General features: G+C 36.2%; 2 protein-coding genes across 2 annotated transcripts in view; one reads left to right on the forward strand and one right to left on the reverse strand.

Annotated features, from left to right (window-relative positions):
• Nucleotides 1-96, reverse strand: part of DYNC2H1 (dynein, cytoplasmic 2, heavy chain 1) — a 197,053-nt gene extending 196,957 nt beyond the window's left edge. The window contains exon 1 of the mRNA XM_009889410.1: nt 18-96. Within this exon, the coding sequence (XP_009887712.1) occupies nt 18-96 (79 nt within the window). The remainder of the gene's footprint in view (nt 1-17) is intronic.
• A 237-nt stretch (nt 97-333) lies between these two features.
• On the forward strand, nt 334-13,804 carry DCUN1D5 (DCN1, defective in cullin neddylation 1, domain containing 5). Its single transcript, XM_009889411.1, has 8 exons — nt 334-386; nt 2,284-2,375; nt 5,012-5,082; nt 5,476-5,567; nt 11,475-11,583; nt 11,677-11,781; nt 12,636-12,738; nt 13,488-13,804. The coding sequence occupies exons 1-8, from the start codon at nt 334-336 to the stop codon at nt 13,541-13,543; spliced, it is 681 nt and encodes a 226-aa protein (XP_009887713.1). The 3' UTR covers nt 13,544-13,804.
• The last annotated feature ends 6,522 nt before the right edge of the window (nt 13,805-20,326 follow it).

The following is a 20,326-nucleotide window of genomic DNA, read 5'->3' on the forward strand; positions in this document are numbered from 1 at the left end:
CAGGGGAGAAACGGTACGGAGCTGCTGCCGTCCCCGGCTGGTCTGGCCTTTCGCTCTACCGGCAGGGGCGGGTCCAGCGTTTGTCCACACGTTCATTCTAACCTCTTGCCTGGGGTAGGCAGGTCTCCTCGTTTTAAGGTCACCAGTACTCAAGAGTGTCTTCGTTAAACTGTCTCTGTTTGGTTTTTTGCAGTGAAGTGGAAGGAGAGGTTGGCACACTCCCGTACAAAATCAGGAAAGGTTTTTGTTAATAAATACAGGAGTCTGAGTGTCTTTTCATTAACTACTATAAAAAGACCACTTATGTCATGATACACCAAAATTATCATTAGAATGATAAACTATTACTATGGTGTAGCAGGAGCTTCCAGTGTGGCTTCCCTAAAGTAACTGGATGCCTTTTTCATCTATTAGAATGTTTTGTGTCAATAAACCAGTAGTTAGGATAAATGTCCTGAGGACATAAGAATACAAAGGACTTACGAAATCAATGCTACAGGAATGGCTATTGCAAGAAACTGTGGCGTATGGCCTTTCTCATAGGTTGACCAAGCTTGTGCTTAGATGTACTCAGGCTTTTATTTTGCAATGACTGTTCATTTTGGATGACTGTTCCAGAGCTCACTTTCTGTGGTCATTAGTGATCTTTTAGTTTCTGTCTAAATTTACTCATAGCCAGTTAGTAACTGTTCTTGTGCCTGCATTATCCTTTATATAACGCTCCTCCCTCATAGTTCTGCCTCATAATGTATTTGGAGTGAGCATTTGTGTTTTCTCATGCTTTGTTTTCTTAAATTAAACAAGCTAGATTCTTCTGGTTTGTAATACTGATTTTCAGTTTCCTTGCTCATCATAGCTCTTCTCTGCATCTGTTCCAGTTTCAGTTCATCTTTCTTGAACACTGCTGACCAAAATTTTATGATCTTAATTTCTTTTATTTTAAAAAAATCTTTTGAAAACTCTTTAAAAAAAAAAAAAAACACCCACAAGACTCTACAGGAAGCTAGTAGTCATTGGGCAAAAATGATGATGTAAATGAGAGTTCATACTAGATGGTCGCAAAATGTTAGATATGCAAGCGTTTTTGACATAGCATTCTTATACAGCAATATATTGGTAATATTCTTTAATAAAACCAGCAATTACAAATGGATATATGTTAAACTGGGTAAAACCAACAAGCAATAGCATACTGTATGGTTCTGTTTCTTTCTGGTGACCTGTGTTTTTAATGGCAGTTTAATGGATGTTTGTCTGTAGTACCTCTTTAATTCTAGCTTTCAGCACATAAGGCTTCATCTTGGAGAGTGTTGCTTTCTTTTCCAGTGAAGCTTAAGGTGATACATGGGAGATAAAATTGTTCATCTCCTCTCAGAATTGAACTATTCTTTTCCTACTTGACATTTTCATTTTAAAATTGCAATGTAGGAGCTGCATAATTTTAAGTCATCTCATATGAGTGACTTTCAACTTTTATTCGAAAGGAGCATTAATTAAAAAGGTGCTGCAGCTCCTTCCTGGCTACAGATGCTTTCGTGTGGTCGATGTTTTTAGTGGAAGAAATTAGTTATTCTATGTATTCTTTTAAAGAATAATAAATTATAAAAACTGACTTTCTAAGCAAACTGGGTTGTGTGTCACATAATGAAGACAATGCCAGGGGGGTAGCTGTGTGTGCTGAGCAGTTTTAGTGTTACTAGAACAGTAATATGAAATCTATGGTATGTGTACCGAACATCTACAGAATTTACAGATATTTAGTTACATGTTTAACATAAGCAAATTGACCGAGTTTTCTTCTCAAATTTGGATGCTTAACTATAAATAGCCTGACTTAAATATGTCAAACTCTGCAGCTCCTGTTGACCTAAATGGGATCTGTGCATATTCAGCACTCTTGAAGATCATGCTGCTTATTAGAGACCTAACTTTAAATGCCTGTGTCATTTGAATTACTGAGTAGTGATATATTGACTGTCTGTGTGTGGATTTCTTGGTTTAGTATCTCCAGGTTGACAGTACCTTTGCGTTTCAGAAAAAGTAATAGTTGCAATAAATTGGGCTATAAGAGGGTTGTATTTCAAGGTAATTTTATGTTCCAACAAGTGTTGAAATAGGCTAACAGATAGTTGCCCTTTGATAAACTCAGCTTCATTGTTGATGTGTATTGACTTTGTGAAACAGTTTAAATAGTTCGAACTAATAATGAAAAATTTGGAATTTAATTTTAAATCATTTCCCATTTGTCATATTAAAATAACACCACCCTTGTGTTTCTATAAGCTATTGCAGATCACAAGCCTCTGGTAAAGTAATAAGCGGAGAGGAACATTTTTCAAGCAAAAAGTGCCTGGCTTGGTTTTATGAATATGCAGGTAATATGCAATGGATTAATATTTAAAATTATATGGTTTTGTTTAAAACAAATGAATACATCAAATATCATTTGCATTTTGTTTTTTTATACTGATGTAGACATAAAAAATACATCCATATTCGCTTCCTTATAACATTCACTTGAGTTAGTATAGCTTTTCCTATCACCTTTTCAGTATTTGTTCTTTTTTACTTTCTCTTCTTTACTTTGTAACTTACCATGGCGTTCTTTACAATGAAATTACTGATGTTGAACAGTACAGCGTTGAACCAGGACATACTGAATGATTCTAATTCTTTATTTGAAACGGATGAGTAGAGGTCAGGACATTGAGGGATAGTTTAGATAGAAGTTTATTTATCCAACTAGATCTTGTTTATAATCAAATTGGAAGGATAATTAAATAGTTCATGATTTAAGCCTTGTGGCTTTCTATTTTACAAAATAAAATAATAGATGCTTATACTGTTTTTTCCTATCTGAGACTGTCCTAACATTTTTGATATTTTAAATAACAAATGTTTCATTCAAAAGGGTTAGAAGTGTCCTTTTTTCAAATAAACCAGAATTGCTATCCAAGTAATAGTTGCTTTCAGTGAATATGCACTGTATTTTGCAGATTTTATTAAACTGTTACTGCTATTTATTTACTGATTATATGGTTGGAAATTCAGGATCTGTAAGCTGTTGTTAATTTCTTTTCTTGTCACTACTTGAAGTCAGTCATAACTAATTGGTGATTAAAACTCACTAATGGCCAGTTCTCAGTATGAAATGAGCTGATGATTTATCTGCCAGCAATTGGTTTGAGTATATTTATCAGAACTGATAAAGACTTGCAGTCTTTCCACATTAATGAACTGATCCTGATTCTAGTAATCTGCTTTCGAATTTAGGTTTGAGAAATATGGTTTTGGAGTAAAGAGTCTTTTCTGCAGAAAATAAGATTTCTCAGTTAATTTTCTTCTGATCAACACACCTGCACATGCTTTTAACTTTAAGGCCTATAAATTTTGGTTTTGCTGTTGGGTCAAACACTGAGTGTAGAAGGTTATACTTTGTTGGTTAACCAGTAATCAAAAGATGCCAAATTTCTAGCATAAAAGAGAATTCCAGTGAAGTTATACACCCTAGGAGATTAAATGTTTCCGTTAAAAGAGAAAATTATACTCATATATATGAATTGTACATATGATTTCTGGGCCAAAAATACTGATTCAAGTTTATACCTGTCATTACCAGTATGCATTTCTTCATAACTTAAACTTGCATTTTTTTAGCACATTCTCTGTAAGGGCTTCTCAAAACCAGATGGCAGTGTTTTGCCTTGCTTACTTAGGCGAAATGTTCCTTGCAACATTTTTCAAGAGGTAGGGGTTCATGATCTTAAATGCCAGTTGCATTTTATTTTCCTGTAAAAGTAGCCGTTCTCAGTAGGTTTTATTGACTATGTTCTTGTCTCACAGTGAGTCATTACTCAAAGTACATTATCCAAACTCTTAAAAAGAGTTCCGCTTACAATAACAGAAGCAGATACACATGAAGTGAAGATGGGTATCATCAAGGGGGGAAGGGGGGGGACGGGAACGGGGAGGACTGCTCTGTCTATGTATAAATAGCAACATTTAAAAAAAAAAAAAATTAAATGGCATGTTGTTCCAGAAGACAAAGCCTTTACCTTTTACGTGGGTTCATATTCACTAAAATGATGTTAACATAATGATCCAAGACACATCAAAATAGCATGTCAACAGGTCTTCTATTAATATATGGTTGCCCAGTAGGAGTCATTTTTGGAACAGGCTTAGCAGAAATAACTAAAACCAGAGAGAGATTCAGAGAAACAAAGCATTGTAGAGTGTTTTTTATGTGCTCTTTAAACACATGCTTTTTAGATGCTTTCTTTGTGTTAAAATGGAAAAGTGACAGCATAACACTAACTGTTGTGGTCCTAATCAAGTTATTTTCATTGCAGTCATAAACCTTTTTCTGCTTTGTACATGCCTAACATGCTTAGCATTTTTCTGATTTATTGTTATCACTCTCCTCGTATTACTCAGAATCATAAAACTAACCTTATGTTATTTGAAGATTCATCCTCTTCTGTATTGTTGCAAACCCATAATGTTAATGCCATTGAAAGAGTAATATCTGTAATAGTAGCTCAGATGGATTTTTTCTGTTGTTGTTGGTAAAATAACTCTTTGAAGAATGTTATTCATAGAGTAACTTCAGCACAGAGTAGCAGTACCCAAGTCGTCTTAAAAACAATTGACCGTCACAGTTATTGGAGTTGAGCTGTGTCAATGGGAAACTCAGTGGAGTCTTTGGAAAACTTGCATGCACAGACTAAAATAGTTTGTCTGCTGTTGTGGGGAGGCAGTAAATTTCGTAAATAAATACGAAAATTCTGGTTTAGTTTTGCTTTTAGTTCATAGTGTTACTTCATATGTAATATAGATGTCTCCACATTGGAGTTGATAGAATGGTTCTAACATTAAAGCTACTTAATAGTGTAATTCAGTGATTTTAAAGATAGCTTGTATGCAGTATAGTCTAATTACTGTTGTGTGTAACCCTTGTGAGCAGAGAATGTTATTTAGATTTCAATCTGATTTCTTTTTGGTTTTGAAGGTCCTGATGAAGTTGTGGGGCCTGAAGGAATGGAAAAGTTCTGTGAAGACATCGGTGTTGAGCCTGAAAATGTAGGTTTCTTACACGATACTAATAACACTTTAAAGGGGATATTGGATAAAATAAACGGCTCACTGCTTACTGAAGTTAAGAGTTCTAATCTTCCTGCTTTTAGGAGCTGTTCTAAGGTATTTCAGCTGAATACATCAATTATGTGTGGCTGGTGTGTGAGGTTTTTGGGGTTTTTTTGTTATAGTAATACTTCATTTTCAGAAATTGAAATTAAGGGGAAGATTGCACATAGCTGAATTATTAAATGGTAACAAATATAAAGTGCAAGCATGTACAACAATTGCTAGAATGTTTGAACGCTTAAGAGTTTTCTTCTTGGACATCTATAAATCAGCCTTGTCTTGCATACTGACTCCTTCTTCTCTCCTTGTTTGTTTTTTTCCCCCCCCTAGATTATTATGTTAGTTTTAGCCTGGAAACTAGAGGCTGAAAGCATGGGATTTTTTACCAAGGAAGAATGGTTAAAAGGAATGACCTCATTACAGTAAGAGTGTTTTTACATATGTAATAGTGTTCTAATTTTGTGTTTGTACCAGTAGGTTAATTATTCTTGCCCTCAGCTTCTTGTTCATTGTCAATAAGACACAGCAACTGTTGCTTTTAGGTTTGGTCTTGATCAATGACTGGAAGTAGCTATTGTTCATCCAGTTACCAATCTGATGAGTTCACTCAAATGATGAAGTTCTGTCTAACCCTAATAAGTCAGGTTTCAGTGGCTTTTTTTTTTTCTTACAAAAAATACGTTAAAATATCATTCTAGTTAGCAGATACAAATGAGTAGATCTGGAGATATCCATAAGCATATTGGTATTCTAGAAAGTTTTTACTGATTTCTAAGATCTATAGATGAGGACTGCATTGATAATAATTTTGGTTATTAGATGTGGGTCAGAAGGCCTGCTTAATGCTTAGGTTAAATAACACTTTTTCAATTTATAAATAAATTTTCTCTGTAAGAATTTTTGGTGAGTGAATACTTTGCCTAAAGAGGTGGTTTCTTTCATGAAATTAACCAGCTTTTTGTGAGGCTTAGTTCAGTTGTTGCTTTTTGTTCTTCATGAAATTACTTATGCCACATTAATGTTTTAAGGGTGACTTGTTATGACACTGCATTCAATATTAAAAATATCAGGGAGCTATTGTTGCAGTTCCAGCACTGTAGGAAAGAGGGGCTGATCTGACCCTTGGAGTTGGCCCAATAACCCTATCAGTTGTGAATTGGTTTGGAAATCTGTACTGGGCCGATATCCTCTAGTTATTTGAGACTATGGATTAAATGTCTCTGGCCTGATTCTTGTGCAAATCTTATTTATGTGGAATCAGGCTTCTAATAGGTGCCTTGATTTTATTTTTTTGTGTGGCTATTTTTAGATTTATTAAAATCTGGAATGATTAAACTGCCTGAAATTTAGGACAACAGATTAAGTTCTGGGTGCGTACACTTTTAGATGCAGTGAATGGGTATAACTTGGTCACTTCTCTGAAATACTTAATTTTTATGGCCAAATGGAAGCTCTCAAGTTAGCCAGTCTAGCAGAATGCAAGCACAAAGATGTATGAAATCAGGCATCTCTTCAGAGCCAATACTATAGACTTTGTTTCCAATAATCTGCTGTGATTAGGAATCTTCTGATTCTTTTAAGGACAGAGCTGGTCATGCTATAGGCTAAATGCGTTTAAGACAGCAAATATGGTACTGCTGTGCATTTTTATATGAACAGACTTATGATCAAAGCACTTGCCTAAGCCTAAACCAGTTAACCTGTATGTTTTGCTTCCCCTGGGTGTGCTTTAGTAGCAGGCTGTAGACTAAGCAGCTGGATGAAGCAGTGACACTCACGTGAAGGAATTCAAGATTCGTTGGCTTAAAAAGAAAATATAAATCTGTGAACTTACACTGTTTGCGCTTTCTGGGAGGGGAGGATCATATTATGGGATTCCTTCTGTAATGGAGGAGTCTAGTTTCTCTTGAAAGGTTTGACAGGAGTTTTGAAGGGGAAGAATTTTACCCTCTTAAAGCAATGAGGTATTATTGCATTCTTGCACAGCTTTTTTTTTTTTTTAAATTTTTGCACAAATAAATGACATTAAAAGCCCAGAGTGTATTCCAAATCAGTTATATTACAGAATCCTTATTTCAGAATATGTGAAATGTCACATAAGGTAATTGCATGAACAGGGTTGGGTGGAATTCAGCTCTATAGTAAGACACCTAAATGTGTGGTTTATATGCAAGAGCTGGATTTCTTAAACTCTGAATAGATCTCCAAAGATTGCAGTAAATGTGGTGCAGCCTGGGGAGATATTCAGCTTGCCCTAAGACCTAGTGACTGGTCACCTGAATTGCTCTTACAGGTTGGTACCTCTACGAATGGCAACACCTAAAGCTTAGACACCTAAATCTAATCTACAGTTAGATGCCAACATTTGGGTGCCTGAATCTTGAAGTGACATTCTTTTTGTTTGTGTTTTTGTGATATGCTGATGAAGTTTGTTCTTTAGAGAGGAGGAGAAAAATAAATATGTGATAAGGTATACACTGTCAAAATTAAGGTGGATCAAGGACTAAGTAGCAGCTTATGAGACTTAAATAACTTAAGCCACAAAAGTGAGGTTTCTAGTATATCCTGTTGGTAAGGCAAATTCTGCTCTGTGTGTGTGTGTGTGTATATATATATATGTGTATATATATGTATATATATAAAAAAGCTGGGTGCCTGAATCTGGGTTAATCACCTAAAGTTCTTTTCATAGTCAGCAGAGAGATACAAGTACCTCTGCTGGGCAATTTATTTCAGCTGTTTTAAATGCCTCCTTAGGACGAAATGAATAGCTCTCAGGAAATGACTGATTATCTACATTTGCTTTAAAGCTGTTGGAGGGTTATTCAGAGCGTTTACACTTATGTATCTGAGTTAAAGGAGAAGCATACTCATGTATTTTTCAATTGTAGGCTTTACAGACCTACAAAGAAAAAAAAATCTAATTACAAAATGAAGATGAAGCAAAAAGGATTACAATTCATGATTTTATTAAACTCCACAGAAGTTGTTGTTTGAACTAGGCAAATACAAATGATTTTGTGTGTAAGGAAGTGAGGCGCAAGCAGCTGTATTGTCTGAGTACTTCCCTCTGGCGATTTTTTTTTTTTTTTTTTTTTTTACCTTAGAATTTGAGCCAAATTTTACATTAAAGTTGAGCTCTTGAAAATGAGTGGCCAGGTAAAGGGGAGAGAACCAAATTAGATTCCAGCTGAGGGAAAGATAAGGTTGTAATCTCACATTTTTAGGTACAAGAGAAATCACATGAGAGAGACGCAGGAAAGTCAGGTTTGTAACTTCTTGCTGTTTGCAGAATTATTAATAAAAACAAGTTATTTGGGTTGGTTTTAATGATAGCCTAATATCAACTGCTTTTCCAACAAGCTTTTTGCTTGTTATTGCCTTTCTGTTAATGTTTGTGAGGCTAACACAAAGCATAGTGTAAATGATTTTTTTTGTGCCAGCATATCATTAGGTCTATACTGGAATCTAAACAATTTCTGGTCTCCAGATCTGTAAATCAAATGACATGGTGAAATTATAGCATTGTCAGGGCACGGAAAAGATGTTCCTTTGCTCTCTTAAGCCATCACTTCTTTGGACCTCTGTATTTTCCAGTTGGAACATGGAACCTAAATTTCAGAAGATCCATTTCAATGCTTGAAAAGAGTGGATGGGCTAGACAGATATTGTTTCCTTTTGTCCATCTGGAGGGATGGATTTTGGCAGGGGAACTCTTTTGTAGGTTAAAAGACCTTCAAGCTACTTACATACTACAATTAAATGCTTTTGGTTTAATGTTTGTATACAGCTTACTAATTTTTCTTTTTAGCAGAAGACAAACGTGTGAATAATTATGAAATATGAAACATTGGAATATCTGAGTAGGAGTTATTGAATCATCGCTCTGTTCATGTTAGCTATGCCTCAGATGAACTCTCTACTTCAATAGAAATCAAAATACGACTGGTTTGTGGTGCTAATTTAAGTTTTGTTATAAATAAGATGTAGGGATGTGAAGAGAACGTAGTAAGGTAATGTCTAGTTTTGTTTGTCTTGAGGTAACCTTATTTAATACTATTTTTCAGCAAAGGCAGTTCAAGAAATCACATCTTTTTCTAGTCTCTGTCCAGGAGTTTGGTATTAATTCACTTGTGCTAATTAGAAGGTGTTTATGACTGTTAAAAAAAAAAAAACAACAACAACAAACAAATACTGTTAGGAATGTTATTCTAAGTATGGGTGACCTCAGTCATCTTGTTTATGATACAGCCACACAAGGAGGCATATGTCTGTAAAAGAGGAGTTTGACAGCTCCTTGCCTCACTAGTGTGAAGAAAGTCAGTGGCCAGGTGTGGAAATGCCTTAAATGGTTTTAACAGGGATATGTCCCTGCTTCAGGCTTCAGAGGGTGGTGCCTGTCTGTTCGAGTGAGATCCGTTTGACTGTTTGGTTTTAAATAGTTTAACAATAGCTCAGGAGTCTTGAGACCTAATAGTTGCACATTTTCATACTAGCTTTTTAAGATAATCACTTCTGCATTAAAATACATATAGCCAATAGTACAGTAAACAGAAATTTTACTTTGTACTTACATTTATGATTATTTGAACAATTTTAACAAAATATTTTGTGAGACATTTAAACATACTGAAATTTTTGTTTATCCATGGTATGGTAAATAATCTCAATCAAATTATACTTGACAAAATGTGTGGTAAATCCACTTTACGTAATTTATGTGTTATTAGTATGCTAACAACATGAGCATTTAGTTAGGTTTCAAATAGGTAGATTTGTCCTCAGATGTAGAGGGCAATATTATTGCAGTATGAAGGTTTGAACATGGAAAGAAGAGATACGAATACAAAATGAGATGCCTTTGTAGCATAGCATGATACTGTTTTAAGGGTTAAACAATAGGATACATAGAACAATTAGATGGCTGAAGACAAAAAAAGTATTTTTTTCTTTATTTACATTTATCAAACCTCAGTCCTAACAAGATTTCTGTTTAACTTAATGCATGGTTTATTGCAAAATATATTAGTTCCTGCCACCTGAATATGCAGCATAATTAGCTAATAGTTTTATTTATTTAGCAGTAAACTTGGCTGGGACTCAGTGCTGCTTTAGGTAGATGCTACTAGAGACAAGAAATAACAAAAGGTTCCATCAGCTGGAACTGCCTGAGAGGGGCAGACAGACCGACGTGCACACAGAGGCTGTCAGACATGAGGAACAAGAAGTATCTATCGGCTGTGGGCACAGTACAGCATCAAAGTACAGCATCTCAGCAGCCTGCTGCGGTACTCCCCAGGGGCACTTGCTGTGGGCTACTGTGACAATACCACAAGGAGCTGTTAAAGATGCAAATGTGTTCTCTGAGAGTCACGCTGCCAGGAGGGGCACATGTTACCAAAAGAAGTATTTATGTACACCTTTATTTCTGAAAGTATTGCTTCTGTCATGCAGTATATGAGGCAAGGTGGACTTTATTTTTTTTTGTTAATCATGGCAGCACTTATTTTATAAGAATAAAATGTGATGTGATATGATGTAATATAACAACATTTCTTTTGACTGAGTCTTTCCTGGAGGATTAACGTGTAAATTACATTCTCCTTTGCCATTGTTGGTGAATCTAACCCATTTTCTATTTGAAAACAAAAGTCCTCACTGAGTAAATACGTGAAGATCTTCTTTTCTGCCAAAGGGTTATTTTTGCCAAAGAGCTATCCTGTCAACTGTCAGACCTGTATGTTCTCATACAGCCTTTGAGTATTCAGTTGAATAGCTACTGACTAATCCAGGTGATAGGCTTATCACAGCTTGCATGTATCAGTCATAAAACATGAGCGGACTAGTACATTTGCTGAGTGAGTGTGCTCAATCCTGCCACTTGTAAATATGTAGTCTTGAAGTGTGTGTTTAGGGTTTGCTTTTTTTCCAAAGAGATATGGCATAAAGCCCTTGTTTACAACTGGATTTTGCCACCTTAATGTACACCACATACTGCTTTCTCCAAACTTTCATAGTGATTGAAAGATAAGATAGTACTGGATATGAATATAAATTGCAGAGTATGGCATAAAAATACTACTATTTGAGAAGTAAAACAGAGACTTTATATTACGTTGCTAATACGTTTTAAACAAAACTTGCTTACAGAAGCCAGGCTTTCAATAAGCTGCAGATGTTGAGCGTGTTCAGTGTTCTTTAAGTTATTTTCATAGTATTACTCCTGTATGTCTGATGTTGGTGATTTTAATTTTTTTTGTTTGCTAGCATTTTTTTCATTGTCCAAATGTGTTGAACTTCTAACATCATTTGTTTTTCTTTATTTTAAGGTGTGACTGTACAGAAAAATTACAGAGTAAATTTGACTTCTTGCGGTCACAATTGAATGACATTTCATCCTTTAAGAATATCTACAGATATGCCTTTGATTTTGCAAGGGTAAGACTAATGAAATGTTAGAGAAGTTCTTGTTTTAATTATTCAACAAGCTTGTACTTGAGTGGGTTTTGTGCTTTCTTTATTCAACCTTAGGATAAAGACCAGCGAAGTCTTGATATTGATACTGCAAAATCCATGTTAGCTCTTCTGCTTGGAAGAACTTGGCCACTGTTTTCAGTATTTTATCAATACCTGGAGGTACAAGTTTCCTTGACTTTCTGAATGATGGCATAGTAGTTGGGCTGTTCTGTGAAAAGATTTCAGGGCTTGTGTTGTTTTGCTCAAAAACATATCTATATTGCCCCTGTTCCCTTGCTTGATGTGCTTATGAAACAGTAATGTTCTTGTATGCATCACAGATCCTTTTTTCCCTCCCTGTACTCCTCCCTTCTCTTATCAAAGGCAGCTAAAATTCCATCTTAATTAGACTGTAAAGGTAGATTTATAATTAAATAATAGAGCCCCAGTAGCCTCTTCAGCTGTGTCTGTGCTGAATTTCAAATTTGTTTTGTGTAGATACACTGTGTAGGTAGCTTGAACTCTGGCTGTTTCTGGAAGATTTTGGTTGGCTCAGCTGCAAGTGACTTAGTAATGGGACGTGTGTAGGTTGTGGGGCATGCTAGGCTTGAGAGTATTCCTTGGCTTCAAATTAGTGCTAACATTGCAAAGTAGATGTCCTTATGATCATACTGTGTTGTACCCTGGAGAAAAGAAGATTTTAGTAATCATTCATTCTGGAAATATATCTGAGCTAGGTATACCCCCCTTCAGGCCAAGACAGAAACCAGTTTTTGAAGCTTAAGAGTGGTGACTTCCGGATTCCCTGGTGTTTCAATTTTTCTTTGATCTTTCAAGAAACTGTATTATGTAGTTTCAGAACTATGAAATATGTCCATGCATAGTATTTTAAAAAAATGGAAAACCAAGGAAATAGCTATTGTTACCCATTAAATTGTTTGTTAGGAACTGGTTGAAGATAAATAGTGAGAAATGAGATGCAGCATTACCAGATGTCACTTGACATTTTAATGTTCTGAAATTATTTTCCCTAGCAATCGAAGTACAGAGTTATGAACAAGGATCAGTGGTACAATGTGCTAGAGTTCAGCAGAACTGTCCATGCAGATCTTAGCAACTATGACGAAGATGGTGCTTGTAAGTATTCATAACACTTTGCTTATTTTCAATTTGCATCAAACAAATTTCTGTAACAGAAACAATACTGTCAGGTATAAAATATTTCTTCTCCAGCAATACATAAAAAAAAGGTCCTGATTTACCATCCATCTTCAAACTGCAGGAATTAATTGTAGTAGTATGTCAGGGGTACGATGGTGTGCTCGAGCCAACTTATATTCAGTTGTGAATCTAGTTAAGCTGCTTGCTACATGAAGCTGTAGACTTGCAAATAGCATTATAAACAGCAAACTCTCATTTCGTACTAATATATGATAAACTCTATTTTATAGAACTGTGTAATAACCTAGCTGCTGGTACTTGGGGCTGAACGCTACACCTGGCTGATAGTCAGTCATAGTGACTGAATTGCATTAGGCATCCCATTTTGGTCCGTGTTCTAATTATTTGTGGTTTTGAAAGCCCTGGGAAGAAGGAATTAATTGTGCCAATTTACGATATAACCTTATTTTTATCCTTTCTATTCAGTTCAGAGCACCTGTCAGATGTCAGGAATGCTTTTTTCCATAATTCTGTGTAGTGTTATTTGTGCACTTTCTGCCACCTTTGGGTTGAAATGGTTGTATTCATCTTTGAGTCTTAATAACTATTTGACCATAGGATTGACATGGGTGTTACCTAGACCAATAGTTTTAACCTTCATACTTTTAAGAGAAGATGTTTGAAAAACATTGGCAAATATAACTCCAAGTTTCATCCATTTGCAGGGCCTGTACTTCTGGATGAATTTGTTGAATGGCAAAAAGTTCGTCAAGCATCATAGCAAGAATTCAAAAGAAAATGCAAAAGTTTTTTTGGTGCCCGCCTGTACACAAACTAATGAGAAAAACAAAGATTGCATTTTCATTCTTAAAAAAGACTTTACAGTAATTTTTTTTCCTTTTTTAAGGAAACTTTCTTGTTACACGTGATATGGGCATTGAACCACACCTCTTCTGAGACTGAAAGTTGGAGTTCTTGTTTTGAGTCTTATGTTTATAGCATTTATTTCAGAACAATAAAGATTCAGATTTGTGACAAAGGCCTAAAAGTGAAGAATGTCCCTTGAATGTGAGTGTGGTGTCTATTTTTAAAACCAAATCTTTAAGATTATCTTTCTCAGAAGTGCCCTTTGCTATGAATTTTTGAAGACCTTAAAAACGCTTATCTGGCACTGTTGCTTGCTGATGGTGTGATTGTCTTGTGTGACAAACATTAGAAAGAATGACTGATTTTTGGAGCCCTGGGTGGGAGTGTGCTAACTTGCGTATTGAGTATTGGTCATGGGTTGTGCCACAGTTTTCAGCTCCTTGTGGAGATAAAGGCCTTAAATTCTTATTTTTTTTTTCTTTTTTGTGCAGTACCCACCCAGTGGCATGGCATTTAATGGCAGGCCCTTTTAAAGCAGAAAGGTGTGGAGCGTATGGCTCTATGTGCAGAATGGCTGAAAACTGGTTGCCTCTACTTCAGATGGTGAACACAGATACTCTTTGGTACCGTAAGGCAGCTTGAAATTTTTACTGCAACTTAGACTTTGGATTGCTTTGTATAAAAAGTGCAATTTATATTTTAAAGGGAAAGCTGGAAAGACTTGGTTTCAAGCTTTGCTTCTTACGTGTTTTAGACTGGAAGCATTCACAACATGACTTTCTTTTATCTCCCTGGATGCTTTTCATAATGTAAGTCAAAAGAGATTATTAAATCACCTACCTTTGACCTGCATTTAATGGGCTATTAATTTTTACCCTTTTACTCCATGTATCAAGTCCGATAACTACTGCGATTGCCCTCCCTTTTGGGTGCTCAGCATTCGTGGCAACCTTTAAATACAGTAGAAGTTTGTCACTCTGCTTTCTTGCGCAGGAGGCTCAAGGCCACCCTTGAGAAGGAAAGGGATTTTAATGAGTAAATGTGAGGAACCAAAACAGAATGAGAGGTTGAAACATTTGTAACTTCTACTTTATTACATAAATATATTATGTAGACTGTGACAATGCCATGAGACTCAGTCAGTGATCAAGGCCTCATTGTGCCAAATATTTCAACAGCTTGAAATAAGACTAGACAATGTAAGATAGGCATGACTTGAAGATCTTTGCCTCAGGGAAATGACTTCTGTTTTGCACATCCCTTATTCAGACTAACAAGCATGAGTTTTCCTATCCTTAAGGAAAGCTTTGTTCCCAAGATGAATTTTTTCTTTTTTACAAGGAGGGGAAAAAAAAAAAGGTGTAAGAAGAAATAATAATTAGTGGAACAAACTAATAGTGTGTGCCTGTGCTCTTGTTCTACTAGAGAGGACCACTCTTGCAACTTACTCTGCAGACCTGCTTGCCCTGGGCTGCAGGAAGCAATGCAGTGGTGGTCCACGGGCTGTTCTGCAAGTCGCCTGATAGTGCCGTGGTCCTTAAAGTGCAGTTGGACCGTAGAAGCTTAGTTCTGCCCAAGCGAAAAGAAGTGTTGGGGGAGGGGAACCAAACCAAACAACAGTTGAGATACTTGGAAGATCTCTGCTTGTACAGTGGCTAGTGTCTGTGTGCATGCAAACACATGCTACAGCCGTTCCAAATATTTTCCCACCTTTTTTAAGGGAAGTACTTAATTTTAGACCTCATATAGGATACAGCAGTTCTCTTCAATATGTTGCAAGTTTTCCATTTGCATTGCTGATAATTCTGATTTCACTCATAACAGAGTGCCTTTCATTTGGAAATTGCCCTACCCCATGGAAAGTTAGTGCCAGAATGAGATTAACTTCGAGAGTTTAAAGATCTATTGGTAGAGCGAGGTCCTAAGATGCACCAATTAACTTATTTCAAGGGAAGTACTGCTGTATAGTAAATCTCTGCAGGGGCACTGATTCTGGAATTACTTTCACAAATTCACTATGACTCTCCCTGCTTATTATATTTAGGCCCCATTATAACTGGGAAATTCTCTTTCCAGATGTTTTGAAATACTGGTTAGAAGATGAGTATTTGATAGTGTGATTTAAAAAAAAAAAAAAAAAATCATCTTTTTTAGATAACTGCAAACTGTTGTGAATTCAATTTAAACCAGTTGGTCCTAGAGGATGGTATTAGAGTCTAACAGTAGGAGTGATGCATCTACCAATCCAAGGTGGTCAAGTACTTACCATTAAGGTGTAAGACACTATGTGATGTATCATTTGTATCTCTGTTAAGGTTTTATCAGTATTCCTATAAATAAATCCATGTTTCAGGGATTTATAACTTGGTTGTGTGTGTGATTGAAAATCATCAGTTACTGTAAAACTTTGACTGGGAATGAATGTATTTAAACTACTTAAAATCAATATAGTTTTTCAAATTTGCATAAAATAGGTTTTTAAGTTATGTTTTTGTGCTCAAAACTGCAATCAGATTTATTGTTTAAATGTGAACTAATGGCTTGTACAGTTTCATTGTGAGCTGATCACTTCTATTAGCTGTCTTTTATTAAATCACCTTACAGCTTACTGTGGATAAGTGCCAAAAGCTGTTTATTTATTTATTTTTTTTTTAATTTTGTACGTGTCCACAAGCCAAAACCGAGTTCAACTAAATGCTTTCTTTCATCTTTGAACTTTAATTTTGCTTTGCTCAGGTGCATTTCAGTCTATTGAATTTAAAAAAAGTGACACCTTATTTTCCACTATTCTAAGATGAAAGTTCACAGGTGAAATATGCTGCCGCTGTTATGACAAATAATAAGATTGAAGGTGAAATGTCTTCCAAAACTAAATCATAGTGGTGTCTATCTTGATATTATAAACTTCACTTTAATCGTACTTTCATTTCTTGATATTAATTCTTCCTAACATAACTAATTTTTTCTAGTTTTCTTAGACAACTGACGGTTTTGGTTTTTAAATCTGAAAACGCCCACCTGTTCATGGAAAAAGCCATACTGGTAGATTGGAATGTAATGTTTCTCCTATGTAAAAATGTGATCTTGAATTGAACAGTCATGTATGTTTACCTATGTCTTTAACTGTATATGTAGTTTTGATCCAATTTATCTTTACTGTTTAAATGTCTAATTCTTTACTAATGTCTGTAATTTCACATTTCTATATAGCGGAATTTGAATTTTGCATTTGAGATTACTATGGATACAAGCTTGGTACCAATCGCAGGTGGCCCAAAGGGGGCACTGTGGTCTGTATTTCCATTGTTAAGGTTTTTTCGTATATCTCAAAAGCTTTGAGCTGATATATTGATACTGACTGCACAAAAATTGCAAAGGGGACCATAAGTTTAATGTTTCTGATGTTTTGTTCATTTTTTTTAAGCTAGTGAACAGTTCCTTCAATGCGATATGTACAAACTTGTACAGGTTTAGCTTTGTTAAGTATGATAAATAAAATGGTATGTAATAGGGCAGAAAACTTTTTTTTTTTTTTGGTCATGCTGCCTCTTTTAGTTTTTTCTTTTGTGTGTGTGTAACTGTCCTTAAAATCACTGAGAGACTTAATTCCAGCAAGATGGCTTAGTCTAATTTCTAACTTAACCTTACTGAATAATTTCTTTCCTCCTGTGGGCACATACAGGAAACGGAACTTCATCTCAACTGAGAGCAACAGCAAACACCATTCTTGATTATATCCCATGTTATTAGGTGCTGATAGAACATAATGGTCCTCGTAATTAACTGTCATGAATTATTCATTGGATGAACACTGTTCCAACAACCTGTTGCAATGCATGTGAATGAAAGGAGAATGAGCTTTTCTTTCTTCCCCCGGCTCCCCCCCCCCCCCCCCCCCCAAGTCCCCAGCCACTAGACACTTCCCAAGGACCTGTGTTTCCTAGTGTACTCTTCCATAGGGTCTTTCAGAGCCCATTATAGAAAGGATCAAAGCCAGCATTCCCACATATGTTTGAGTTAGTGACACTGTTTTCCTTGCAGATACAGCTTGTTCCACTACTTAACACTTCCTAGTTGCTGAGGTCTGGTTCCACACCTGCCTCAGGACACTCTTCCTTCCCAAAGATGATCAGTCTCAGATCTAAGGCAGTGTCCCTTTGTTGTCTCCACAGTTCCACTTTATCTTCTTTTGGTAATGAAGTTCCTGATGCCTTCCAGTGTCAGTAGGATGCTTAGAGGTTTGCAAACCAGGCATCTCATATCTGTACTTACAAGTGATGGCAACAGCTCTGTTACTTCTCTTTACCCTTCTCTTCTGTTACTATTCTGTTTGTTTCTGCCTCTGTGGGAAAGGACACCATAGCGTTAGGTAGGCATATTAAAGACTGCACGTGTGCTGCAAGATGATATTGTCTAGTGTTACCGTAATTTTTATTTTTAAACTACTGCTGGCCTTGTCACCAAAATGAAATTAGTTTCTGAGGTTTGTATGTCACTTCATCCAGACTCTAAACTTTAATCTTACTCCTGTTGTTATCTTAGCTAATGAGAGGATGGCATTCCGTGTGTGCTGGGATCTCCTTAGCTTTTTTTCCCCTCAGTAGTAACTGACCATAATAACAATGATACAAGATGTAAGTTATTGAATTTGTCTGTTTTATAGGCCCTACAGTGGACAGGTTTTTATCTTAATGAGCTGAGTACTATTTCTTAATCCAAGTTTATTCCAACCATGTTTCTATTGACTTTATAAATTTTTCAAATGTTATGGTTGTGTCCTGTTTCTCTAGAAACTATGTCTATTGATAAAGATACTTTAAACACGTAAAATTTTTCAGCTTCTTAAATTACAATTCTTTCCTAATTTTGACAATTTAAGAAAAAAAAAATCACTCTGTGTTTCAGGGGGTTTGTTTATGTATGTATTTTATCAGCTCAGTAGTGAATTAGTGCTGACTATAAAATAATTTAAAGGTATTTTAATTTGATTTAATTTCCAATTAATATACAACTTAGGTTTTTTCCTTACTGTTTTCAGAATTATTTAATTTTTACTTTCACTGTTACTTTTATTATAGTGAATTAAAGGGCTAGAACATAGTATTGCCAGCCAATTTAAGATTTTTTTTTCTGATAATAACACTGAGGTGATTCTTTTTAATTTTTAAAATATTAGACTATTTCAGGGAGGTTTACTGTCCCTATAAAGAGTTGGAAGGAGAATTAGAAAGGGGGTTCAGATTTTCTCAAGACTTTCCTATAGCATATGTATGTTTTGGAGGCTGGTGAGGTGGCTGGTCACCTTTCTGTCCTATGCAAATCACTCATCTTCATCAGCTGTGGTTTTCCTGCATGTGAATGGTTTTGTCCTAGGAGCTGGTTTAAAGTTTTGATAGTGAAATGCTGTTTCCTTCCTGAATCTTCAGTAGGCTTATTCAAGACCCTTTGACTTTAATTATATGGTTTGGGGGTGGTTTTTTGTTTTCCCACCCCCCATTTTGGGATGGTGATTTCTGGCTTAGGGAATGAAGACTGCTGTAGGAAAATGTCCTCCTAGCATTGGAGATGCCAAACCTAACAGTGTCCATGGGAGGATGATAACTATTGCTGACACTTGAATGAACCACCAAGATAATTGTGTGCCAAGACCTACCCTTTACCAGAGTTTCTGACTTTTTTTAAAAAAAATTGTTTATGGAACTGTGATTTTATGTCATGTATTAAATCACACAAGGATATTGCCTGTGCCTGTGTGTATTGGGTCTGGCTGAGATGAAGTTAATTTTCCCTCCTAGTGCCGTGTTTTGCATTGGTAGCTAGAAAGGTGTTGATAACACACCAGTGTGTTGGCTGCTGCCGCGCAGTGCTGGCACAGCATGATGGCTGTCTCTCCAACAGCGCCCCCCTCGCCAGTCAGCTGGGGATGGGCAAGATCTTGGGAGGGTCATAGCCAGGACAGCTGACCCAAACTGACCAAAGGGATATTCCACACCTCCCGAGAAAAGGCTGGACATCACCTGCTGATGTGAATTAGAGAATAAATCTTTTGTTTGCACGTGGCCTTCTTTTTCTTTTTTAAACTGCCTTTATCTTGACCCACGAGTTTTTTCCATCTTATTTTCTCCCCCTCGTGTCCCGCTGAGGAAGAGAATGACAGAGCAGCTTGGTGGGCACTTGGTGTCCAGGCAAGGTTAACTCACCACAATGTGCTGTACTCAAGTTCATTACAATGTAGTTCTTAAATGAAATGCTTATGACTTAAACAACATAGGGTGTTATAGTTTGTGGAGCTGCATATATTTTTGTAACGCAGTGAGTGTGGTGAATGAAAAATGACTGGTTTCCGAAGTCATGGGAAAGCATCTTAAGTGTCAGCTATTTGTAAGCAGTGAATAAGCTTCAAAACACAGCTTAATTTGCTATTTTATTTTTTTATGCTTATTTTCATTTCCAAAAGTAACACTGTTCATTAGGGAACATATTCATTGTCCCTGGTTAATAACAGAAGGAATATTATTGTAGATTTAGATTAAATATTAGGAAGAAATTTTTCATTCTTGAGGGTGGTGAGGCACTGCAACAGGTTGCCCAGAGAAGCTGTGGCTGCCCCATCCCTGGGGGTGTTCAAGGCCAGGCTGGATGGGGCTTTGAGCGACCTGGTCTAGTGGGAGGTGTCCCTGCCCATGGCAGAGGGGTT

Source organism: Charadrius vociferus, unplaced genomic scaffold (genome assembly GCF_000708025.1).
Source record: "Charadrius vociferus isolate BGI_N301 unplaced genomic scaffold, ASM70802v2 scaffold87, whole genome shotgun sequence".
Taxonomy (NCBI): domain Eukaryota; kingdom Metazoa; phylum Chordata; class Aves; order Charadriiformes; family Charadriidae; genus Charadrius; species Charadrius vociferus.